The sequence below is a fragment of the Phlebotomus papatasi genome, chromosome 2, assembly GCF_024763615.1.
Source record: "Phlebotomus papatasi isolate M1 chromosome 2, Ppap_2.1, whole genome shotgun sequence".
In the NCBI taxonomy this organism is placed as follows: domain Eukaryota; kingdom Metazoa; phylum Arthropoda; class Insecta; order Diptera; family Psychodidae; genus Phlebotomus; species Phlebotomus papatasi.
This window is the reverse complement of record NC_077223.1, coordinates 15,472,535-15,499,553: the sequence shown is the minus strand read 5'-3', so window position 1 is coordinate 15,499,553 and position 27,019 is coordinate 15,472,535. Positions and strand designations below refer to the sequence as shown.

Genomic DNA, 27,019 nt, shown 5'->3' with positions numbered 1-27,019 from the left:
TAATTTGCTAGTGAACTTTTCTTGGTTTTAATTGCATAACTGCAAGTTGTTCGAAATAGATTTTCATTTAATTAGATGATTGAGTACCTCGCAATTTTCTTTAATGATTTTTAATTGATGGATTGTGATTGCAAAAAAAAGCATTAGAAATGCTATCTTCCAAAGCAATTAGGGCTGTAAGTACGAGATGATGGATAAATGAATTCTTATGCAAGGAAATATATCTCACATTTCTTAATATATTGGAACTCAAAGAAGTTGATTACGTACACGCTAAAAATAATAATTTTGCAGATGTAGGTGGAAGAGTGGCAATATAGCGCAAAAAAAAACACTTAATTACAATTTCATTTCCCAATTCATATTGTGTGTAGTGAATATTAAGAGATAAAAATTGGCATGTCAATGTCCGGATAGTGGAAATTAACATGAGAAAAAAATACCAAAGAAATATGAGGTGCTCAAACAATTGCTATGTGAATTTAATGAGTACGATAATCTCTTCTCCCTATCTCAGATGGTTAATTATATTTGAGGAGCGTGACAGTACCGTTTACGAAGAAATGTCCAAATTCTCTTATGCATCAAATTAAATTTGATGAGTAGCCCCCAATTAGACCATTAAAAGAAATTTTTAATTAATTCATTTCACACGCACACCTAGTGAGACATTATGGGAAAATCGAGGAATTTCTTTTGAATGCCCAAAAAGTCAAATAATGTGTAACTCTTTAATCTGAAGAAGAGCACTATATCAAGAAATTGAGGAAAGCACCAAAAAAATCGAGGCGAAAAGAAGTGCAAGAGAACAGCAACTTAAGTGGAGGGATAGGTGTGTTGAACTGTCGCCAAATCGTGCAAAAAAATAAAGAGGCAAAAGAAGTGGAGAAGAACTAAAAATTAACACATGTAATTAATTACTCATTCATCTGCTCTGGCGATATATATATACCAGTGATTATAATGAAGTAAGAGCGTGGTAAAAAAAACCCCGAGACATTTTTGAGGGCAAACCATTCCATTGTCTTCTCTAATATCGGTGCTTGTGAATGTTGATATAGTGAAGGAATTAAGCTAAATAACATTACATTTGTATCGAGATCAATTGGATTGAAATTTCTTTTCTTGCTTTCCACTTTTGATGAAAAGAAAGAAAAAAAAAGAAGCAAACCACAAGAGACGATTGAAATCTATCAATATTTATGGGGGGTCTCACAGCCCTATACAATTAGGCTTAAGTTGGGGAATATGTAACTGAAGAGCTCCATAAGTAAGAACAAGTGACTCATAACTTCTTTTATCTGAGAATCTTCAGTTACCACCTCTAGAGCCGATAAACTTAAACGGAAATATCAAGTGATAGTCATATTGTACTCAGCTGTCCAAATAAACGTAAGGTCGGGGTAGTTCTTCTGGGAAAAATCTGTTATCTATTTGTTATTGATCGGAAATAACAAATAAATTAAATTTTTCTTCAGTTCTGAGATAAATCTTTAGATCGACCTTGAAATGTTGATTTTACATTCTCAGAGATCTCGACTTTAAGGTATCAAAGTATTTTATTAAACTTTTCAGGTAAATTGTAATTATTCTTCACAATGACAAAGCTGAAATGCAAATATTAAAGTCCTTTAAAACTCCTTAAATTTTAAAGTTGGTTGAGAGAAGCTTTTAAACTTTTAAATGCTAAAAATTTCAAAGCAAGACTGAAAGAGGTGTTGGATCAGTAGTTCTTAACACAGAATTGTAAAACTTTAATTTTTACGTTAATTATGTCAAAATTGTAAGCATTCTTTATTTTAAAATTCAGGCGTTGGTCCATAAAAACTTAAACGTTGGCTTTATAAAAATGCGTCTATAGTTCATTTTGTGAATTATATTCCAAATTTTAATCAGTTGAAGACCTAAATTTGTTCAAAAATTAGTTTAAATTGAACAATAAGAATCAAGGATGATGGAAAAATTTTATTATATAATTAGAGTACTTATCACAATAATTACTATATCAAATTTAGTTTTTTATAGACCAAAAAGGCACAGCTAATCTTTGTTATATGCTCCATATAGTCCATATTCTAAAATAAATAGAAATTTATAATAATGATCGTGCCCTGAAATAAGTAAAAGATCAAATTTCGTTTCATCAAATAGTGCGCTTATTTGAAAAGTAAAAAAAAATATATTTTTATTCAGAAAAATAAATGAGTATTTCATTAGCCTTTAAATCAATTTAAAAATGTATTTTTTCGGTTTTGAAATTGTAAATTGAGAAGTTTTTAAAAGTTATTTTATCTTTTATTTTTTCTAAATCAATAATGCTCACTTATTTGAAAAATATGTCACTAAATAAACTAAATAAAAAAATAAAAATATATCTACTTACTATAAAACTTAGTCTGTTATACACTGGGGAGACTGGGGCAAAATTTGTCAAAACGAAAATTGCAATATTCACTATTTTCTAAAATAAAAGAGACTGAGGCTTGAAATTTTTATTATAGATAGCCTTTATGAACCTTTTTAAACTTACAAAGTTTCAAAGGATTCGAGGAAGGATTACGTAAAATAAAAAAAAAATAATGAAATTTTGAGCCCTATTTTGGGAATATTTAGCTTACAGAAAATATCAATGCTGATTAGCTCAATTTAAGTACATTTCTCGTTAAGATAGAGCAAAATAATCTTCGACAAAGTTGTAGTGGAATAAATTTCCTATAAAAATATGTCTATTTGATATTTTTAACGTTTGCGAGAGTAAAACGTCACAAATTATCCGAAGACTGACAAAAATTTGCCCCAGAAATTTTGAGAATCTCCACAAAATCGACTTTTAAAAAATGATTCGATAATCACATTTCTTTCGAGATAGAGGAAAATAGTCTTCTGCAATGTTGTAGATTAGTAAATTTCTTATAAGAATATGCTCATTATAAAACGTTTAAGTTTTCTCAGAGCTCGTGAAAGAATTAAATATGTCTTTTGACAAGTTTTGCCCCAGTCTCCCCTACTCTTTACTTATTTTTTTCATATTTAGAGAAATCTCCTAAAATTTGAAATAATAAAGTCTCTCATTTTAAAACGAGTATAGAAACTAATTATTATAGAACATTAAGTACAATTGCGGAATATGTCTTCCTCTCGAATCTGCAAAATATGAATTCTTTAATTGCTAAAAGTCCTATTGAAAAAGCTTTACGACTGAGAATTAAAGTATTTTTCATATTTTTATACTAGGAAAATTATTTTTAAAATAATGATTTCCCGTCATTTACCAATAAATCTTTATTTTTTGTAAGAAATAAATTGCCGTTGATGTAACAGTGGGGTCATTTGGAGAGAATCTCCATCCGAATACGGCAACACAACTGGAGGAGTTTTCGTTGGGTTTGGGGAGTTTGTGTTTGGTGGGAGGCTCCCGGTGCTTTCACAAAGAATCTCGAATGAACACAACACACAACCTTCAATCATCCGGCGACAACTGAAGTTTGTGGACAAACAATAGCAACTTAATGATGACCACTGAAGAAGATACGGATCGTGTCGAAAGCTCTGGAGAAGAATTGAGTTTTTGATTCCGGGTTGAAAACTCCACCAGTTGTATTGCCGCATCCGGACGGATTTTCTCTCCGAATAACCCCTTATTATTTTTTATTTTTCAGAATTACTATCAGAAGGGTCGCTTATAGAGCTTTCCGAGTCTCGAGCTTTTTTGTATTAGTAATCCTTTTCATAGAAAAATAAAAGATAATTCACATTATTTGAAGACATGAACATTTCGAAGGGAGAGTACTTTCCCCTAGAGGAAGGTTTTCAGGCTTCGCACACAGTCTGCCTTCGAACACTTAATATTTTTTTCCATTATTCCTTTAATAAATGTGACGTAATGTTTTCAGGGAATATGTGACTTGACTCGCTATTAAATATAATTGTCATAAGGTCAGATTCATTAAAAGAATATGGGAAAAATATGACGTGTTCGAAGCCACAAAGTGTGCGAAGCTTGAAAGCTTCTCCTGAATAAGCAAAGCATTTTGTTAGTTAATCGAATAACAACTATAATAATTCCAAATGCAAGTTAAATACTTATTCACATGTTATATAAAAATCGTAGTGGCTGCCAGAAAGAGGTTCTTTGACCCTTAAAAAATTTTATTATTTTGCGATATTTCAAATTGAAAAACTGTATGAGACATAATCTAGAGGTATTTTAATGAAATCATCCAAATTCCTTATCACTTGTTATAACTTCAAATACATAGACGAAAAGAGTTTTAGCACACGGTTTCCTTGATCAACGGCGCGACAAGATAATCAGAAGTTGAATATATGCTCTAGAGGTATGTATAGTGATAAGATACTCATATAATATACATCCGACAAGATGGAAAATGTGATAAGATGAGGATAAGTAAGAAAACATCTGATTGTGTCAGGTCACGTAAAAGTGATTTTTCCAACATGCTTCCCATGTACGAGTTGCGTGAAAAGTTTTCGTACCATCCTAGCCAAGTCAACTTGGACTTAACATTTTCAGGAATCCCAAATATCTACCGATGAAAGTATGAGATTTTTCTACAAAAAAAAAAATTCATTGAGAAAAAAATCAGGTGATAGAGCTGATGAAATTTTTCAGTGGCATACGTCATGTCTACTGATAAACCTCTTTCATTGATAACAGCCAGATATCTTTAGTCAGACCACATAAGAGACATCAGTAAAGAAGGAGAAGAAAAATAGTCAAATCACGATCATTAATCATAATTCATAAGAGGTTATTTGTCCATTACTTTTTAACGATATTGGTCTCTTGTTTATTTTACCTAAATATTTGCTCGACAACTTCTCCAGGAGTGTGTGAAATTTCTTGCAAATATAAAATACTCTGGAAGCATTTACACGTGTCAATTGAAAGGTATTGTGATGGAATTTTGCGAGAGGGAATTGTCTTGTTAGCTCAGAAGTCACTCATATAACAGATTTCATACAATTGAGCGTTTATCACGATATTATGTCGTTTTCTTTTGTTTATATATTGTTAGAAGACATATCATATAAGAATAGAGACATACACATGATGTAATTTTATATGCCTGTGAACCCCAATGAAAATGAAAATATGCATGTTTATGCATTTAAGAATTTATTTTGGTAAATACACATTTGACTGCGTTATTTTTTTTTACTAATTAAACAAATTAAAATTGGTTATATAAAATTTCCCTTCCAAAAAATAAGAAAGAAAGCTTATCTTACAGCACGTGCATTTGCCAGATAGAAATGTTTTGTTTCTTCCACCATTTAAAAATTAATTATAATAATTTTGGCTTGTTTTTGTGAAGATTTAGGTTTCCTCCTGACTAATATTTAATATTTTACTGATAAAATTTAATTTTTTTTTGCAGACCATTTATTTTTTTTGCTGACATATTCCTTAATATTTAGCTGCTCATTTGTTTTTATTTTTTTGCTTCTAGGTTCTCAACTAATTTATGAATTATTTTTGTTCAGTAAAAGACGGAACATTTCTAAAGAAATACTTAAATTGGTTTATTAAAACCATCGGCCGACAGCCACACATTTTTGCCATCTTTCTGACAACACATGAACATTATCTCGATAAGGCAAGGTATTTTTTGACCGAAACCATTTATCATTCCAATTTCGTATTTCTTCGAAATTGACCAAGTAGGGGAGGCTGGGGCAAAATTTGTCAAAATGGATATTTTATTTTTTCACATACTATCAGAGAATCTGAATGATTTCTATTTAGCATATTCTTATAGAAAATTTACCGCCCTACAACTTTTTCGAAGTTATTTTCCTCTAACTCAAAAGGAAATGTGCTTTCCGAGCCGTTTTCGAAAAGATGATTTTCCAAAAAATAAAATATCCAATTAATATATTTTGATAGGAAATTTATTCCCTTATAACTTTATGCAGACCATTTTTTGTTATCTAAACGAGAAATGAGCTTTTCAAGTTATTTTCCAAAACTCATGTCACTACTACCGCTACTACCATATATTTCGACTTGTCAGAATATAAATCAAACAACTCGTTTTTTGTATAAAAATCGTTTTATTCGCTTTTTGGATACTTCTTTATACCCTCTACCTTCCCTTTGAATATTACTATATTTCAAAGTTAATTATTTTCAAAGTTATAGAGATTTTAAATCTCAAAAATCCTATACTCTGCATGTAAAATCTCAGATTTAAATCGCTCTCCTGTAAAATTTGTCTACTGAGAGTTTATTATTTGTTATATATAAAACTTTTTGACACTGAACAAAATATTAGAACAAGTTTTCCTTAGAACAAATTTTGTTGGAATCAATTTGTACCTAGAGAAGATATTTGTTTGTTCCAAAAAGTTTTCTTTACAATTTTGCTACGAAATATAAATAGAATTTTGTTAGAGTTTTCTTTTAGAACCATTTTGATACGGTGCAATGTCTGCAAATTTGAGTTGATTTCGTTTTATACAAATTGGTTCCTGAAAGTTGGAATAGAATTTGTTGCACTCGTCTGTTTTATTTTCACTGTCAGGAACAAATTGGTACATTTTTTTTAATAACAATATTATTCCTACATCTATAACATATTTGTTCCAAAAATTTTCGATGTCAGTGGACGAGGTAATTTTTGGAACAAAATTCTTACTCTTATAGGGAATCTTTTTGTTCCCATTGTCGGGAACAAATTCGAGTAAGTGATTTCGTCTTACAGTTAAGGCCTATACTTCAGTCGAGATGGATTTCGATAGCGAAAGTTTATAAGGAACATCAAATAAAAATCAACTTAAGAGTGTTTTATACAGACGCGTGCATGACGAAATCATATGCGAGTGCTGGCAGTAGAAGGAGAAGGGAATCTCGAATTAAAAAAGTGAAACCATGTAGCACGAAAATTGCCAAAGATTTGGCATCCTCTTCGCTTCGTTGGTGACGGTTGACTGAGTGTGGAGGGATACGATTTTATACTAGACGAGCTATTTTTTGGAACAAATTCGTTACTAATATTGGGTATCTTTTTGTTTCTCCTAGAAGGTACAAATTTATTCCAAAAATTTTCGGTGTCCGTGGACGAGCTACGTTTGGAAACAAATTCGTTACTAATATTGATTATCTTTTTAAGTGTCGTAAAATAAACAAGATTGTGCCAAAAATTATAGTTTCCATGGACGAGCTAATTTTTGGAACAGATATGTGCCGAAATTTTTTACCGTGTACTTTGAACTGTACGGCAACATTTTTATACGATTTTTTCGCATATTTCTAGTGGAAACTGGGTTTTAACGTGATGTAATTTGGATAGACAAAATGGACAAAATAGTTGTGGATTAAAATAAAATAATTGTAAGGATCAGATTCATTTAGAAATAGGCGAAAAACTCATAACAATCCAGCCCATAGCTGAAAGTAGCCCTACCTTCCCCTACATTTGTAAGCTTAAAAGAACTGTTTTTCACAGTATTTTTATTACTTTAATATTAGTTTAAATTTGAAAATTTATGAAAAGGACTTGCAGTCTTATCCTCGTAAGTAAGTCACTAAAACGGCGATGGACACATCCTTTTTCAGGTGAATTGTCATGAGTGCAAAAGGTTAATGTATTTTTAATTATTCCTGTTCTCCCCTATGTCAAAGGCACATTCTCATTTTTTCCGTTCTCAAAAGGTTTCGCGAAAAATGTTCCTAAAATATTATGAATGAAACGAAATATGTATCAATGAAAACGTTTAGTGTAGTGTTGGTATAGTAGGGGCGGAATTGTTTGTAAGATGGTTCATATGGTGAACAATTGAACTCCCAGTGACACAATGGACTATTTTTTCTCTCTGTTTATCAAATTATCCAAACAATAGTGGAAGAATCCGGTCGTGTGGTGGTGTATACAGAGTTTATGAGAATATGTGGAACTATGTATGTGGAAAAAAAATTACTAATGCCAGAAAATGGTGTGTAAGTGCACCTTGTTAGTAAAAACAGCTGATTCCTTTTGCATTTTATTAGGCAAAATATTGGATGAGTAAGAGGGAGAAAGAGAGACACACACTAATATTGAGGTAATATCTAAAATCGACGACAGTTTGTCTGTGAAAATTTAAGTTTGTGCTTTTGGCTTGGAAAACAATTGATTATTGTATTGAAATTACAATTTGTCATTGCCTGATTACGTTGAGTCACATGTGGCTGCTGCAGCAGCTACCTTTGCTGAGGATTCCGGTAGAGCTGCACTAGTACACTACCATATGATACTTTAGTCACCAGAAGCTTGTTATATACCTGGGCCATAGAATCATTTTCCCGTCTTGTATCCCCCTTCTGTGACAGAAGCTAATCGCAGTGGTGAAATGCGCGAAAAGATCGCGATAGATGATGGGGCGGAGGGCAAGACAATGGCTGGTGGGTTTTTGTTTGCAAATTATTACTCACAATTTTCATTGACGGCATGCATAGTGAGTATTTTTGCTATTTGACACTTCAAATATGGAATTTTATTTAGCTATATCTACTCCCCAGCCACCTGAAAATGCAACGCGGGACGAAGTTGGTTTTTGCCATTGTTCACCACGGTGTTAAACAAACTATTGTTCAATTTACATGTGTAAAATTGTACAATTGTTGCAATTTTATTCATCTATGGACATTAACTTTGATTTCATCTCATTGAAAGAGAAATTAGTCAACCTCAATGGGTTTTTCATTATCAATTTTTCGCTCTTTACACACATTGCATTTTATCATTAGATGCACCATAGAAATCAGGTTCAAGGAGAATTCTTATATGGGGAATTTCAAATATTTTTCATTCAATGAATTTCATGAATTTTCTCAAATTGAGACATGTTGTAAAATTAAAAAAGCTACACTTTTTCTCAATTTGATGCGATCGATGGCAGAAGAATCTATTCCAGTTGCACAGTGGCATTGCAAATTACGAAACACTCCCAGATTTTAATTAAATGCACTGACATGGAACTGATAGCACACAAGTAATTTTTCTTGTCATCTTATTATTCCAATCACAAGCTTGCACATAAATATTCTGACTGGTAATGAGTGATTCTGTAATGTAACAAAGTATTAATTAAGATTTTAAAAAAAGTAGCTTGTTGAAAAAAATCGTATTCAATTTATCGAAAAATCTCAATACATTAATATATTTTTTCTTTAGATAAGCAGTTAAGATTACATAAAGGGTAAAGGGACTAGTAAAATAATGTTATAAAATAATACAGCATCTTTTACACATTACTTTTACTAGGCATTATAAATTAATTCTTCTATATTAGATCGATTTGGTCAAGTTTCGCGATTTTTGAACCCCGAGTTCAAGTCACAGTCGAATTTTGGACATTCCAAATTGAATTTATTCTGAGGTTTTGTGAAAATAATCTCACTTACCACAAGCTTATCTGAGCTTATCACTGATTAATTCAGATTTAAAGATATGGAAGAAAATATAAAGATCCTAACATCTTCGTATTAATCTACTTTAAATCAAAATTGAAAAACCAATACGTTCAATGATATTCCGTATTAGAAATTACCGATTGGTCGATCGGGTAAGAAGATTTAACAAAAATTACCGATTAACCATACTTCCTAATGAATTTCTACTGCGCTATGAGACAGTCCTTTTTTTAATTTATATTACGACTAGAAATACACAATTTCGCTCAAATAAATCATTAATTTTAAAGGTTAAAAAGGAATAAATTTAGAGAACATTTGTATTAAAACAAATTCGTAACAACAAAGCGAAATAATTCAAAGATTTGTATTTATAAAAGTACAACCTTGTGTGAAATTTTCTAACTGAATTAAATATCTTTGTCAATTAAAAAACGTTGTGCCGTTTGTCAAACTTGTCACCTCTCACTAAATTATCTCAATACCTGAAGAAATCTGCTACATAGACTAAACAGACACTCCCTCTAATTCGGTTCTTTTAAGATTGAGATATTTTTTATGTGTCATTACATAATCACATCTTTTAATTTACGCACAAGTTTTTTTTTTTTTTTTTTGAAAAAAGGTTGTCAATATTTTACAAATTGATTGCAAAATGTAGATATTTTGTTTGAGTATTCCCAATGATCCGCAAAAAGAGTCTTTTTTCAAAATTTTATTTTTCAAATATTAGTTCTAGAAAGAAAAATTTTAAATAAAACAGGTAAAAATTTATTCTATCAAAATCGGAAGAAAATTTGTTTGTGTGGTATGTAGATGGCGCAACAATCTGCTGTCAAAATTTGAAAAAAGTTTCATATTCAAATTCGTTCTTTCTGAATTTTTATATCTAAGAGAAGAAAATAAAATCATTCAAGTTGCAAGAGAAAAATCTCATAACGAAATTTATAAAGTCTTACAAAGAAATTTTTAGAAGAACATTCACAAAACTAGCCAACATTTACTTAAATAATACTACTAAAATCAAGTGCAGTGCCCTGAATCGCATGCCCTGTGAAATCCCTGCCTCAATGACAAAGCGAGAAAATACAAGATTTGACCACTGATGAAGGCTTGGAGTCTGAGCCGAAAGCTTTGAGAAAAATCTAAAATTTTTTAAGCTGTTCCTTCTTCCCCGACGCTCACCGGTTTCGATTATTAGAAATTTATAAACTATATGAGTTGCTTATGAGTATAAACCATCGTATATCTCGCCCAACTCTTAGAAGACCTAAGGTCTATTTTGACCGACAAACATCTTATAGGGCAAATAAAATAAATTAATAAAGCCATTTTAGACAATAAGCACCAAGAAGAAGAAGGTAATCGATAATTAAGAAGGTAATCGAAAATACACAATACCCTTCCAACTTTTATAAGAGATTGTAGGTTTTAACCAGAAATTAAAACAAACTCCAGCAGAGAATTCGGAACCTACCTTGCCATATTCAGTGAATGTTTTAAGAAGTTTAGTCAAGGCCTAACTGGTCTTAAACTGATTTGTCGTTATTTAGCCTTCGTACTCCCAGTGACCTGTAGCGGTCTGGATCACGTCGTCAGTTTACCGTATATAAGTCGCCCAATAAACCATATCAACCACATATACTTGAATTACACATCAATATGCTTCAGTATTTTAAAACTAAGTCGTCCTTACCCTTGCGAACTCTTGCCCAGAACATCAGGGCCTATTGACGCACTGAGAAAAAAACGGGGGTTCGATTAAGTTTTTTTCCTTATAAATTTAACACTTCTTAGGTGTAAAAATATATCAACATTCTTTAATGTTAATTTTACACCTTTTTAAGGGTAAAATTAACATGAAAAAGGGTAACTCTAACCCCTAATACACCTAAAAAGCATAATATTTACACCGATTTCGGAACAATACTGCAGGGTAAAATAAACATTTCCGGAATGTTATTTTAACTTTTCCGGATTTCTCTCACAGTGCGCGTATTTGCTTTACGATTTACTTTTTACGGTTTTGGGGGGAGGTGGAACTATTTTGAGCTATTGGGCTACATTTATGTACAATTTTTTCGCATACTTCTAATCTAAAGGAATCTGGGCCCTACGATAATTTTATTTAGTACTACAATTGTTCAGTTTCCTCCCACTACATTTTATTTCACTTAGGTGAGATTCTTAACAATCTCACCTACTTATTTTAGTTCTACTCAAAAAATATTTATTATCTGTTTATTTAGTCTGACTAGTTTTTTATGATAGCTTCCAAACTAGCTTTTAAAAGAGGTAGTTCTTTTTCATGATATTTAGAATATTCTAATGAAAAATAATTCTGTGCTAGGGGAATGTAGGCATGGTTCGCACACAGTGAACTTTCAAACGATGCAAATTTTCTCTATGTTCGCAAAGAGCTGGTTCGTTATTTCTTAGCCATAGATAAATATTAACTTCACGAGGAGAAATGAGAAATAGTAACCCAGCTCTTTGCAGACAAAGAGAAAATTCGCATCGTTTGAAGATTATGTGTGTGCGAACCATGCCTACATTCCCCTATACCATGATTTTCTATTACAAGTTCGTCATATTGTAAATTGAAATATTAGTCTAAATTGTCTTCAATAATTCTTAGATAAATGTTTTCTAATTGGACAAATTCATAGACTGAATTACAATTATATAACACTTAAATTGTTGAAGTGTCGTTGGTTTCTACGTTATCAACAGATGAGATAGATCACATAATACGTGCCGGCACGTGCGTTCTTTTACCTTGTGTCTCTTATCGTGATGTCCACAAAGTGTTTCCACGAAAACAACCTAAATCAACCAGATCCAGAACAGCAGACAATTCTCAGGAAACTGCACATTTTCTAACTAACATCTTTCGCATCTTTCGTCGGGGATTCTTTGATAAAATATGGACATTTAAAAATGTATAATGAACCATGGGGATATACAATTTTATAATTTTTTTCCATGTGAACGCATCTTTTGTGAGAATTTCTGAAAATCAATCATTTCAACAGTAGCTGACATAAATCAAGAACATTAGTTTTTTTTTAATACCAACCTAGGATGTAGAAAATGTTGGGGGAATTACAATTTAATTGGCCTCGAGAACCTCCTTAACTGTTTTCAGTGCAAATTTATGCGCTAAAACAGTGATACAAGAGAATTTATTGTTCTTCTCTTCATATTCTTGATCCGTTCCGGGTTTGGAAGATGGTTCCGGTTGAAGTTCACTATCATCGCGATTGTGGAGCATTATATGACATGGTGGTTGGAAATTAAATTGTATTACTATCCTGGACATTTTGCACTCTACACATGCGGTGTGAGATAACTCATGTATCATCAAGTAAATCATAGCGCAAGAAAATACAGCAACAAATTGAAGTGAAAAGTGCTTAAAATTCATACAACAAGATCGTTTTTTTGCTCATTGAGTGGAAAATGGACGCGTGCTGGATGGTCTGTCTTGGACATAGCAGCAATGGGGAGGTATATATGGGATGTACATCATATTAGTGTGATACACCAACAAATCATATTGTTCACTGTGAAGCACTCGACGGTGAATTATGACGCCGAGAGCCACGCAATTTGTGCCCCATTGTATGTAATTAGTGGACGTGGCTGACCAGAAAAACGGCACATTTTCCAATCAAAGATTTCTGGAATATACTTACTACACTTCTCCCCATTTTGTTCTTTTCATTATGCTATTACTATAACTAGCCTGGTTATTTTTTATGTTCTTGTTAGCATTTAAGAAATATATTTGTTTTTACGTAATACTTTTTAATAAATATAAATTTTTCGCATATTGAATTATTCATATTAATTTCGGAAAGCAATTTAAATAAAGATTGCAAGAAAATGCAGTCTTATTCTTATCAAATAACTTTTTTTAAAATAGCCCCGGAACGATAAGGGAATGAGTGAATACGCACATACCGCAAGACCGTCTTCAGACTAGAGGTTTAGCCCAGTTCCCGAGGGTCTCAAAACCTTAAACAGCAACCGATTTTATTGATTTTTCAAAATGTAATAGGTCATTTGCCTTTTATAATCCAATCCTAAGTCAAAATTTTCTAAAAAAAATCTTGACTGATACGATATTAGAGAAGTTAAGCCATATAGCTAAGCCTTAGGTCTGACGCCCGTATAAAGCAGTCTTCAAACTAGAGGTTTAGCCTAGTTCCCGAAGATCACAGATCCCAAATGGCAACCAATTTCATTGCTATTTTTGAATGTAATAGATCATTTGTCCTTAATAATTCAATTCTAAGTTAAATTTTCCAAAGTAATCTTGACTAATAAGAAATTGTAATAGTTAAGCCATATGGCTAAGTCTTGGGTCTGAAGCCTGTATAAGTACGAGTGACTTTGACCCCTTTTTAAAGACCATCCTTAAGTTCTAGAAGCAAAAAAAAGCTTACGAACAAAAGGGCATCAAAGTCACTCGCACTTACGGTACTTATAGTGCCGAAGTCAACTATTTTTAATTAATAATATGGAAAATTTCCGGACTTTTTGGGACATTCTACGATTCCTTTTCATAAATAGGGAGAGGACTTGATAAGTTAAGTACTCGTAATAAAAAAATGGGCAACTCATTGAGACGGATTAGCTGTCCAAAATTACAAGCAAAGTGTCCAAATTACAAAAAAGGTGTCCAAAATTAAAATCAAATTCATGTCTACATTTTTATTCATTTTCAAACGTAGTAAGATTAAATTTAAAAATAAAGAAAAGACGATAGACTGCTCGTAAAGAAATTGAAGTATCAAAGAAAACTTAAACTTTTAATGAAAATATTGTACTTTAATAAAAAATTGATGCTCATTGCACCCTGTCCCAAATTACAAGCACTTTCCGTAAACGTTGTAAAAAATATTTTATAATTTCCTTATTAAACATTTTGAAGAGATTTGTTATTTACAATTTAGTAAGGGCACGTTTGTCGTAATAAAATTTTAAAAAAATAGTAAAAACTTCAAATATAGAGATTAAAATTAATTTCAAGCTTAAAAAAGAGGAAAGTGCGTTCAAGGGAATTTGACACTGTAAATTTATAAGGGGAAAAACGCTACGTTCGGACGATTAATTTTCTCAATGTTCTTAATGGAATTGACCTATGGCTCTTTCAAAAAATTTAAGACCTTGGACTAGCTATTAAAATCTGATATTATAATAGGTCAAATTCAATAGAATCATATTAAAAACACAGAGTTGTTCGAAGCTAAAGTGGTCCGAAAGTAGGACGCATTCTCCTAGAACTTTATCGGAGATTTTTACGAAACAACTTTTAACGCCAATTTAAAGATCTAACGCTTAAAGATTTCTCGCAGTATTAAGGGGAAAATTATTTTTTAATGAAAAAGTTTTTATTCAAAAATTTTAAATAATAGTTTGTACATTCATTTTCTACTGATTTTATTCGAGTTTGTTCTTATATTTCGCTGCTTAAAAATAAATTTTGGATTGTTAATTTGTTTAATACAGTGCAATTTCTATAGTCAAATTTTTTTTAATGTGAAAGTAAGGTAAAGTACCCTTTATTCGACCGGTTCCTCTATTCGACCGGTAGATTTATTTATTCAATTTAATTATATTTGCTATAATATTTTGTGTATGATCTAACATTAATAGGTCGATTATTCTTTGAATAATACGAATCAGTGACAAATTCATAGAAATTGATGAAATTCACCATCAAATATTCAAAAATTGACCCACCGGTCGAATAGAGGAACCCGGTCGAGTAAGGGTACTTTACCTTATAGTATTTACGTCTCCCTATTACAATATGGAAATTAAAGCGCTATGAAACTGAAAATTTCAATAAAAATAATAGACAATTACAAAGTGTTCACGGTTACAGATTCTCAGACAAGATAAGACAATTAAAAAAAAAAAGGTCAGTGCATAGCCCATTACTTTAAAATTCAAATATTCTAATATTTTGTAAAACAAATCCAAAACTGTCCATAATTTCAATAGTATAGGTCGCATATTTGTGATTAGGCTTTTATGCAAGTTCTACATTGCTTCAGCCCAATACCAGTCCCATTTTCCAGACCAAATAATACAATTTATCTCTTTAAACACGGGCGACAAGTCCCCGACGGTCTATATAATATAAAATAAAAGATTTCCAAGTTCAAAACCCTACTAGATATCCATCCAACAATAAATTCTGTCGGTAGCAACAAACTAAATGCCGAGAATATCTTGTTTAACATTGGACTGAAATTATATTGAGATTAATTTCAACACCGAAAAAAATTAAAATGTTACCTCCAAAACATGTTGGATTTTTACCGTTTTTATTGCATTTACATTGGTGTTTGGATTTCCAGAAGAAAAAAGGGAGATAAAGGTGATGCAATAGACTTCTTTTCAGCATCTTAAGCGCAACCATAAAGCACAGACGAATGGCACGCGTTTTAACATGAAGGAGACGCAGACAAAAATCTCCGAAAAATTGGGACGAGTTTTTTTTATTGTTATCTTATGTGTCGTTTTAACCTGCGATCGTGCTTCTTTTTTTTCTGCTCCCTGCGAAAAAAAATCTAGATAATACGCGACTTTTGATCTCACAACATGAGACGGAAAGACATAAAAGCAGAGGATTTGACCAAAAACTCTTGTGGCCTACAAGAGATGATTCAAAATGTGATGCGGTTTAACCAGAATGATGGCAATATCCCATCCAAATGAAATGTTTCTTGCACAGCAACGCACTGTTTCCGAGAGATTTCCTAATGGTGAAAAATTTCTAGAAATCACGCCAAAAGAAAATACACTAAAGCTATCTCAGCACGTACGATCTCTAATCTCCCAGGCAATATTGCTTACAACTTTGAACTTGCTGTTGTGCGTCTAGTGGTTGAGTGCTACTGACAGTAGAGGAACTCTTGGTATTCACGAAGGCCTCTTTTTAGGATTATTTGGCACTTGTGAGACATTTTCTCCTAATCAGAAAATGTCTTAAGAAACGAAAAAGCGCCGCTACCAAGGGGCACTTCAATAATATAAAATTTGTATTACCAATTCACTAATTTAATCTTTTAAAATATTTAATTAGAAAAAAAAAATTTAGTAATTGAAATCGTGATCATTTTTTTAAATCAATTGTAACTAAGATAAGTGTGCCAAATTCCAGCCTGCTTGCAATTCCGGCCAACTTTTTTATTTCTCGAATTTCCATGAATTTTTAGTTTTTACATACTCTAGAGATTATGCAATGCAAAAGAATAACAAAAAATGTAGCTTCGACAAACGAAATGACGTGAAAAAGACATTGGAAGAATTCCCAAAGGGCTAAGGAACTATGAGAATGAAGGTGGCCGAAATAGGGCACCAAAGCTATGTCTACATTTTTATTCATTTTAAAATGTATTAAGAATGATTTTAAAGTAAATAAAGACGATAAACTTTCTACAATGTTCTAAGCAACACTCCTTAAGTAGAAGGAATGAAAAAAATCAATTTCTATTAAAGATATTACATTTCAAACTTGAGACTTTGGCGCTCGCATGCAACTATGCCGAAATTTGGCCCACTTACCCTAATTCTACTGACTCTTGAAGAAGTATGAATTAAAGAAGTTTGCTTTATTATGCAAAGGATCTAGGCTCAAATCAATTTTGTGAGAAAATTTAGATCAGTTCAAAGGAACTGACTTTTTGAGACACAAATCTGTTGAAAGCGTAGTGTGGTAGCATATGGTAATGAAAATAAGTAACAAACGTCCACGTCCATTGCCGTCCTAACGTTGGTTGTATCTGCCAGGAAAAATTATTCCATTATTGAGAATTCGGGTGTCAGGCGCTCTGAGAGATGCTCATAAATAGGTATTCAATTAGGGTTCAATATTCGTATTTAACAAGCATAGCCAAATGAATGCAATATTCGCGAAATATTCAAAAAATTCTAAATATTCGAAAAATATTCGCCATATTCGCAAAATATTTGTCATATTTGTAAAATTTGTGTTCTATATGTACCAGTGACATGCCCCTTGCTCGCTACTTAATTGTCACACGGGAGAGATCGCAATCTCTCCCCGGACCATAGACCCCGTGAGATCAGTCTTTTGGGCCAGGAGAATTTTGTCTGCAACCCATTTTATTTTGCCTCATTCGTCTACTCGCGGATTTATCTTAAATTCATCAAAGCCCCTTGACATCTATCCTTCGACTGTCAACCTTTTTATTCCGACTTCTCAGGGCATTTTTTTCCAGCAGCTCGCACTCCTTCTGGGCGCAGCAACACCAAACAGAATGACTTAGAATTTATTGTGGGTTCATCACAAATATCAAATGAAGTTTTAATCTTTTTGCTTATAGAGTGTCGGCAGATCTATCTCATAAAAGTATTTCGTAAAAAAAAACATACGCAATATCGGACAAAAAAGCAGTCCTTTCAGTCATAAATTAAGATTCGATATCAACTTTTATTTGTTGTATCAAGAGCTTCATTAAACATAAAATTATGTATAAAATTCATATAAAGTAGAGACCCTGGATCACCAAAACTGGCAAGATCTCTAAATGCCAGAAAAGTCAATTAATTTAGAAATGCACGCTATTAGTGCCCACAAGATAAAAATTAAGAACGAATACGTGCAAATATACCAAACATCACTATATTGAGACAATCATAAATTTTTTTATAACTGGTAGATATTTCTACTGCGATCACAGCTTGTGATTAAAATTGTATAAATCAAAATCACTCAATGGAAATCTTCGCTTCCGTTGTTTAATTAATAAGAGAACCTACACGTTTATTTGTACAGATGAGGAGTGATCGAGACACCCACACTTGAGTAGAGCACCAATGAAATATCAAAAGACGCTTTTCTCAACAATATTTAACTTTAACAACCTAATTGGTCGCATTAGATATATTTCTCGATATTCCTTCTTTCACAAATTACTGCTTAAATTAAATTTGATATTTTATGGTACTTCTGGCGATCCAAACAGCTGGATAACTACCTCACCAGTATCCATAAATTCAATTCACCTCAAATAGAACTTAATTAAATTTATAATATCAAACTCTTGCATGTGGGAAAATATTTCGTGACCATTCGTCCGTCGGTTTTTACGAAATCTGCCAGTTTTCGAAGATAGAACGGTGATGGAAATAAACTAGAGATCTTTAGAAAATATAATTCAATGACTTCTAAATGCAATTTCACTAGTTTTAAGAACATAATAATAGTACTATCCTAAAATTGAGCATTAAAACCAATATCTTAGAAATAAAATCATATTTCTTTTTTCAGGGTGCAAGAAAGTACCAAAATATGCAATTTTTGTAACCAGACATCGTTTATAAAAAAATCTTTATGCATGAACTTGTTGCAGTTAGGCCATTTATTGATTAAATTTTACACTTTTGAGTTTTTTGTGTTTCCAAACCAATAGGAGCTCAAAACCGTGTTCTACTTCCGTCTAATATAATACTAGGGGGCAGTGGGGTACCTTAGAATTTTAGTAACTTTAAAAAATCGACATTTTTCTCCCATTTTTAAAAGGAATTAAGGCTTGTCATAATGTAATTTAGCTTCACAATTATAGTTTATGGAGCTAAATTATATTAAGAAAAGGGACGATTTTTAATTAAAAATAAAGAGAAAAAGAGAAAAAAGCCCAATTTTAAAGGTGCCTCATTTCAAAGGTGTCCCACTTCCCCCTACACTCTTAGAAAAAATTAGTTCGTACAAGCGACCCAATAGGGATAAGCGGTTGAAAATGAATGAATGAATGAAAGCTCATATGCAGTTATTAGAACTATAAAATATAGTAAATATAGACCCAACTATATATTTAGTTTGGGTAACTAAATGAAATAGTTGACCACAGTTAGTTAAAGTATCCTTTTCATTTAGTTATCACAACTAAATCAAAATAGTAATGGGTACTATAACATATTAGTTCCAATTACTAAATAAATGGGGTTGATACCCATCTTATTGGCTGTAATAACTATATCATATTAGTTGTGGTTACTATATAGCATTCATTGTGATGCATATTTCTTATTAGTTGCTTAAAATTCGAAAGAGCTTCAACGCATTACTAAAATAAAAACCACTCTTTACTATTGGAAAAGTAGTCATAACTTTATGAAAATATAGGCCCATCTATTTACATTGGTTGTGAGAACTAAAAGGAATTAGTGACCAATATTAGTTGGGATAATGATTTCATTTAATTAACACAAGCAAATATAATTGTATGAAAGCATTATGAAATAATTGCCGCAACTTATCCACGTAAATATTGTCTTATATTCTCACTACTAATAAATTTATTATGAGTATAATGTTTTAAGAATATAAGAACTATTTTAAGTAGATTTGATAATAATCGCCCGAACAACTAATTTTCATTAGTAATCACGTCTAAACTTTTCTAAGAGTGTATAAAGGCACACAATTTTTCTACTGGACAATTTAGTTGAATCAACTACAAAAAGTTTTATTGATACAGGGTATGTAAACCTAAATACGACTGCAATAGGTAAACTCGTTTTTTGTTCAAATTGCTGCTTATATTACTGGTTTGAGCTTTGAAGTTATCTAAGTATGAAGTCCTTAGTTAATAAACCTGTCTCAAAAAATGACAGGTAGGGGATATCTGGACAGAATTAGACAGTAGGGTATTATAGTTTGGCATTGTATAAATGGGCAGTAAAAAGTTAAAATTGAGCAGTAACAACAAAATTTGAAACAGTGATATTATCGTCCAAATTTTGGCAAAGCGATAATAAAGGGCTTTCCATTCTATCTGCAACAATATTAAATATTTAATAATTTATACAAATTAAACTCATTTTTTTTTAAGATTTAAGTTTTTTAATGATCATAATTACATATTTTACTGCTCATTTTTAATTTTTTACTGCCCATTTTGAATTTTTTACTGCTCGTTTGTTTTTTGCCTTATAGTTTTTCAAAAATATTGAGCAATCTACTATTTTTTCAGACTAATTAACTCCCTTCCTATCTATTGAAATATTTGTCAGTCTAGGGGGAGGTAGGACTACTTTGAGCTGTGGGGCTACATTGTTATACGATTTTTTCTCATATTTCTAATGGAAACTGGGTTTTAACATGATGTAATTTGGATGGACAAAATAGTTGTGGATTTAAACAAAATTATTATAAGGATCAACTTAATTTAGAAATAGGCGAAGTAGTCGTATAACAATCTAGCCCCACATCTCAAAGTAGCCCCACCTCCCCCTAGTTTTATTAAGTTTTTCCCAAATTTATAAGAAAAGAAAAACTCATTTTTTTTCCTAATCCTGCTCCGGTCTCTCTTATTCATTAGCTTTACAAATTTATTTAAACTTAAACAAAATTTGAACTTTTCAAATGTTTAAACTGTTTGAGTCCCACTATTACTTTAAATTTTTCTCCTTTATTAACTTAAGTAATTTTATTTTTTATGGACAGATTATCACGACGATCGCCCCTGATTCTATCTTTAAAAAAAATCTCGTAATAATTCTACTTAGTGATTCAGTTATCAAAATTTGATCTCCGATAAGGCAAAAGAAATGTCGTGGAAAATTCTATCATCATTCAAAACATTATAAATTTATCAAGAGATGTCTTTCCCTCTTAATCCATAATTTGATTACAAGAATTGTGAGCTGAACCTTTATTGGTTGGTTTTGATAGTTTTACATAGACTTTAGTTTAAAAAGAGCCACAAAAATCTAAGTTCTATTTCTATGTTTTCTTAAGAACATCATCATGCATATTTTCAAATTACTTTTTTCACTTCTAATCCCAAATTTTGTAAAATTATATTTCAACTTGTTTCAAATTTTAAAAGGCAAATATTTCAGAAAGCTTATTCTTTATAATTTTTTTGAATAGAATTTTATCCTGTGGTGTTCATGTATACCAAATCCTATTTTTTAAAACTTATTTGAAAGAAAGGTTAGGGGAAACTGTGCACCACCAAAAATGGGGTAGCACCGAACAGAGATTTTCATTTCTAAAGTACTTCGAATATGACGCACAGTTCTTAAGTGGACAAGTATCCCTATATAGTATCCCTTTGAAGTTCAATATCTAATTAATAAGTCGCAGTGTTCTGTGCTACCCCGTGTACGGTGGTGCCCCAGTTTCCCCTAATTAACAAAAAGTAATTAACAGATATGGTAATGCAGAATTTTTATAAATCAATTAGACATATCCTGTTAATCTCTGAATGAACCGAAAAAGTCAAAGGCATTCACAATAACCGAAGGGGTATCCCATAAAGCCCTTCCGTACAGCAAACATTAAAGAAAGAATTGGTAACAAAGAGGTGCTTATAACCCTAAAAAGAGCAATGAATTTATCATAAACACATTAAAATATCAATGAAATGCATTATTTTAATTAGGTGGAACATTTACAGGAACCATACAGGGCAAAAAGGCCATCAAAAACTTAAGATTGTCATATGTAAGCCAGGAAGGTATTCCTTTTGCTCAACTGAGGGAAAAAAAGAAATTTAGAAGTGATATTTCATTCATTTCCGATTGCAATCAACATTTCCGTCGGATACATCGTCCAAAATGTAAATGGATAAATTTGTTCCCTGGAAAAGGGACTGTTCTTTGTGGCGTGATATCAAAATAAAAGGGTGAATGGTAAATAACTAAAAAGGAAAGAAATTTGTTGAATTAAAATGAGGCACTTTTCTAACTTTTCAAACACGCGTGAAGCGGTGGTAGAAAGATTAAAGAAATTAATAAATCGTTCAACACTTTCATAGCTCGTCACTCTGTGAATGCTGTAGATAAGAAATAATGATTTATTACGATAATTTACCACCATTTTAGACTCAAGGGAATATGAGAAAAAATCCACTGTAAGTCACTTCTACTCAATTACACATTTAACACAGAGTGGAGTAATTTAACATTTTTTCGTTGATGCTTGTGCTCTTTTTCGCTGATTTGCATTTCCTTGACACAATTGGGAGATTCTTTTAGAAGCATAAGGGGCTTTAGCAAAAATTTCAAGAAATTAGTGAAAAATGAAACTCTTTATTTTTTTGGATTTGTAAAGAAGGGAGGTTATGCGTGGAAACACCAACGTCATGCCAAATGATTTCTCTGATATTCTCTCCTCGACACTCTTTTTCGATGTCTGATGTCTTAAAAGTCTTTTTATTTCTTCACGACGCAAACACACAATTTGAATAAAGAAGCAATTACAGCGTCACTTTGCACAACCAAACTCCCCCAAAAAGTTGAAATTTTTAGTGTATTCAAGTACAGAGTGGTGTTGATAAATTTTCTATAAACAATATTAGAAATTTTAAGAAAATTTAGAAAATAAAATAGAATAAATAAATTGAAGAGTAATATTTTTAAATCAAATTTCACATCAGTAAGGCCTTGGAGGAACTACCACGGAAAGAACAAGTCTAGGGTAAAATGTGGTAATTCGGATTAATTTTTTTCAATTTTCAATTTTGATATTTTTTCAAATCCTAAGATCTGAAAGGTATCCTGGTTAATATATTTTACAAAAAAAATATTGTCTGACTGCTTAAAAGACGGGAAAGTGTTTAGGATTAATATAAAATGGAGTGTTGTACGAGATAATTAATTTTGATCGTGGCTAAATTTTTGATTAACCAGGTAATCCACAAACGAAATAGACAGTAACCAGTAACCAGTAGTGACTGGTTAAATATTTTGAAGAATTTGACCTCTGGAACAGTGAAAAAATCTCAAAATTCTGAATTAGAAGTTATTCTGAATTACCGTTTTTTATTCTAATGGTTTTAAAAAAAGAATATAAAGCTAAATAATTAGAAATGTTAAGAAAAACAAACAATCCTAGAGCAACTTGTCCATCATTTTGTTCCAGAGGTTGATATTACCACTAAGATGGCAAAAGACTCACCGAGTATTAAAGAACGTAAAGACTTAAAAATAAATTGAAATTGAATTGTATTAATTTGCACCGTTTTAAGACCAATAATAAAATCTACATCTAAAATATATTAAATTTTAATACGAATAAAATTATTTTTTTTTTGAAAACTTTTAAATATAAGATCGATTTACAAAAATTTCAAAGTTTTAAGACTGTCGAGCAAAATTTTGATTTATTTTGAATAGAGAATCAAAGGGAATTTATGTTTATAGTTTCAAAAATTATCAATTAGGATGTTTGACAACTTAATCCTAAATCTTCATCAGGATCGAAACAAAGAAAATTCATAACTCGACATAAGATTGAACCGGGGACTACTCTCTATACAAATTTTAATATTTCTTGTTTTTCAATGTTAGTAATAGTAATACAAAATTATATACAAAAGATTAAAAAATTATCAATTTCTCACAAATTTGAGAACAGGAATTTTATAATGTCTGTCGAATACTCTAAAACTTTGAAGCATGAGGGATTTATTCCGCAATTTAGAATAAAGAACTATTTAAAAATTAAATATATGATTTTTTTTTGGTTTTCAATCCGACTAAATATGTTTGTTTTTTATATTTTATAATCCTCTAATTCATAGAGAAAATTTATATAGGGGTAAATTTTATATAGTTAAGCTTCTGTTTTTATTCTTTTTTTCGGGGGGGGGGGGGGGGGTGACATTAGCTCTGAAAAATGCGACCAGTTTTAGTGAATCTTTTTCCTTGTTTTCGTACACATTTCACAAGATATCTCCAAAACTACGTAGATTGGCAATTTAGGGTTTTCGGTTGCCTCTTCGTTATTAAATTGGTTTTTATTTTATATTAGTATTTTTTGCTAATTCATTCTACAATGACATAAAACAGCTAATAAACTCAATTTTTTTTTCGGCTCGCTAGAAGCATATGAGAAACATAGGAAATGTCATGCCCCTGCTTCTTTTAGTGATCTAACTGAGATATATCTTTAGGATACGAATTGGTATTAGAAGTCCTATTAGGATTCTACTGTAAAGATTATGAGTATTTTTTTTAAGATTAGGGTTTCAGAACGTCCTAAAGTAATTTAAGTCCCTTATGGCAATCACTTATAAGAGATTATTTTCATTTTAATAAGTTCTTGTATATTCCAGAATATCACCTCAAAATTTTAAAAATTCTAAAATATTTATTCTAAAAGTTAAATACTAAAATATTAGCCGTTTACAATTTGGTTCATCCCAAATCTTTAAGTAACATTTGGCCATTGAACTCTTAATTTCAAAGCTTATCACAATGAATTAATAAAATTTGAAAAATTAAGATTCGTCAGTAACCTATTCTGGAATTGTCTTCGTCATTTTAAGATTAAAATAATGCAAAAACTTATTATTGATCAAACTTGAAAAATTATTATTATTTTAAATTTATTATTCAGCAGAAGTGCATGAGTAATGTGAAAATGGCAAAAACGGATATGCTCAAAAGGGGTATCACCTCACTATAAAATTTCTTGATCTCCTAAAGTGAATTAATTGATTTTTACATTCAAAATAATATTAAAATTCACTTTAGTGTGCCGCACCCTGTATAACTCGAATGGAACACACTAAGAAACCAAACTCAGACTTTGAACCTTTCCTTCAATACATTTAAATATTTTGAGAAAAAGAACTTTGTTCTTTGAGCTAAGACCCAAGTGTCTCAAGTTGGACAAGGAGAGTGCTGAATAAGTAATTTGTATTTAGTTGTGTTCCACAAGACGATCATCAACGGATGAGTGAGAGGAACGCTCAAGTTTTTTTTTTAAAGGGAAATAATTGACTTTTTACGACATCCACTTTGCTAAAAAATCATCACCCGTGACAAGACAGACGTATTACAATTCAGGTAAAACCGACAAGCAACACCTTTGTTGTTTTTAATTTTCAAACCAAAAAGATGTACATTATATTTAATTTAACAAGAAATTGGCCAAGAAATCACCAACAATTTACATTGCCGACGGAAAATGAATTTTTCACAGGAGAAGTTGCACGCAAAATGAATTTTTCTTCACTTGGGTATCACTGATTTAGAAAATAAGGGATAGAAATCTATTAGGAACCTACTTGTAGGTGGTAAATCCATTTTCATGCTCCCCATCAGACTCCATTGTAATTGGATTGGTCTTTTTTGGTCCTTCGAGCACAAATTTCGAGTATTTTTCTCTTTTAGTTTATTTCCTTGGTTTAGGCCAGTATTGCCTTAAAATAGCACTATTTTGAATTCTTCAGTATTCAGCACATAAAGTGTTTACAGAAAAATGTTTATCAACTTCTTTAGAGGATCACTAAATCAAGTCACAATTTCAGCACAGATTTTCCAGCAAAATAACAAAAAACTGAGTATTTATTATTTGATAAAGCCACCTCTGATAGAAAATTATTCTTTTAATTTTGTTCTTCAACACTCTCCTCTGATGCAAAATTATTGTTCACATAGAATTCCATATTTTTGATTTTTTTCTTAATGAAATTAATCACTTTAAATTAATCACCGAGATAATTTCAGCAAACACCCACAATTGAAAATTATTTCGTTGAAAGAGTTTTAAACAAAGTTCTTTTCCAAAATTTGGATAAATACGTTTGAGACTAAAAGTCAAATCTTTAGGGCGAAAGAACAGAGCAAGAGCTATCGCACCGCGATCAGTGCGTTCAGTCTGCGCAATATCCTTCGAATGACTAAGAAATCTGACTGAATGTCTTTACCTGGAGAGTACAGGTGTGACGCTTCACGAGTGGTTTAAATGTGCGACAGAGAGCACTGTATGTAGGTTTCTGTATGTGCGAGTGCATAAAGTCGATTTGATCGCGAGATCACCTGGTTGAATGCATTGAAGAAAAAGAGCTAACAAAGGTGTTCTGAACGTGTGATCGACGAAGAGACGTTTTTTGTCTCACAGTGAAAGAGACAAATAAATATGGGACTTTTTCTCCAAATAGTGACCTCTCTTTCATGGATCTAGGTACACGGGGAGTCAATGATTGCGAGGTGGTGGTAAATATAAGTGATAAGCACACTAAGAAGGTCTTATCGATCAGAATTCCCTTCTTCATTACTTTTTTTTTCTTTACTGGTAGATTCGGTGCGTAGAGAAATTATTCACACAAAGAAAGATCTCACGACGCGTGGAGAGATAAGTTGTCTTTCAACTGTACTTGACCTGTGTGATCCACTTGGACAGACATTTCACTGGTCTCTGTTCCATCGGTTGACTTGGTGCGCGAAGAGGAAGGGATCCCGCAACAGATTCAATTGGTCAAAGAGAGATGAGAAAATGATCTCTCCCAATTGGAGAGCAGCACCACTCAATGACCATGTGAGACTGACAACAAATCATGAATGAAATATTGACCGTAGATCTTCTATCAGCAAAATGAATTAGTTCTGAGATCACGCACTAAATTGATCCAATCCCCTCAGTAATACTACCCCCGAAAATAACCCTACACCACTAACGTTTTTTTTATCAAACAGGTAGACTCTTGTTATCGACATGGAAAATGTATTATTCAACTCACCATTTGGAAAAGATGACAACCACATAATTTTTCAGACCACATGACTCAATTAATGACATGATAAAATATTCACCATGGC

At 31.7% G+C, this 27,019-nt stretch overlaps 1 protein-coding gene across 1 annotated transcript in view; it reads right to left on the bottom strand.

Moving 5' to 3' along the window:
- The window catches only part of LOC129802760 (putative transcription factor SOX-15), a 77,738-nt gene extending 51,637 nt beyond the window's left edge, over positions 1-26,101 (bottom strand). Inside the window, exon 1 of the mRNA XM_055848829.1 lies at positions 25,486-26,101. Within this exon, the coding sequence (XP_055704804.1) occupies positions 25,486-25,529 (44 nt within the window). The 5' untranslated portion in view covers positions 25,530-26,101. The remainder of the gene's footprint in view (positions 1-25,485) is intronic.
- Between the last annotated feature and the right edge of the window lie 918 nt (positions 26,102-27,019).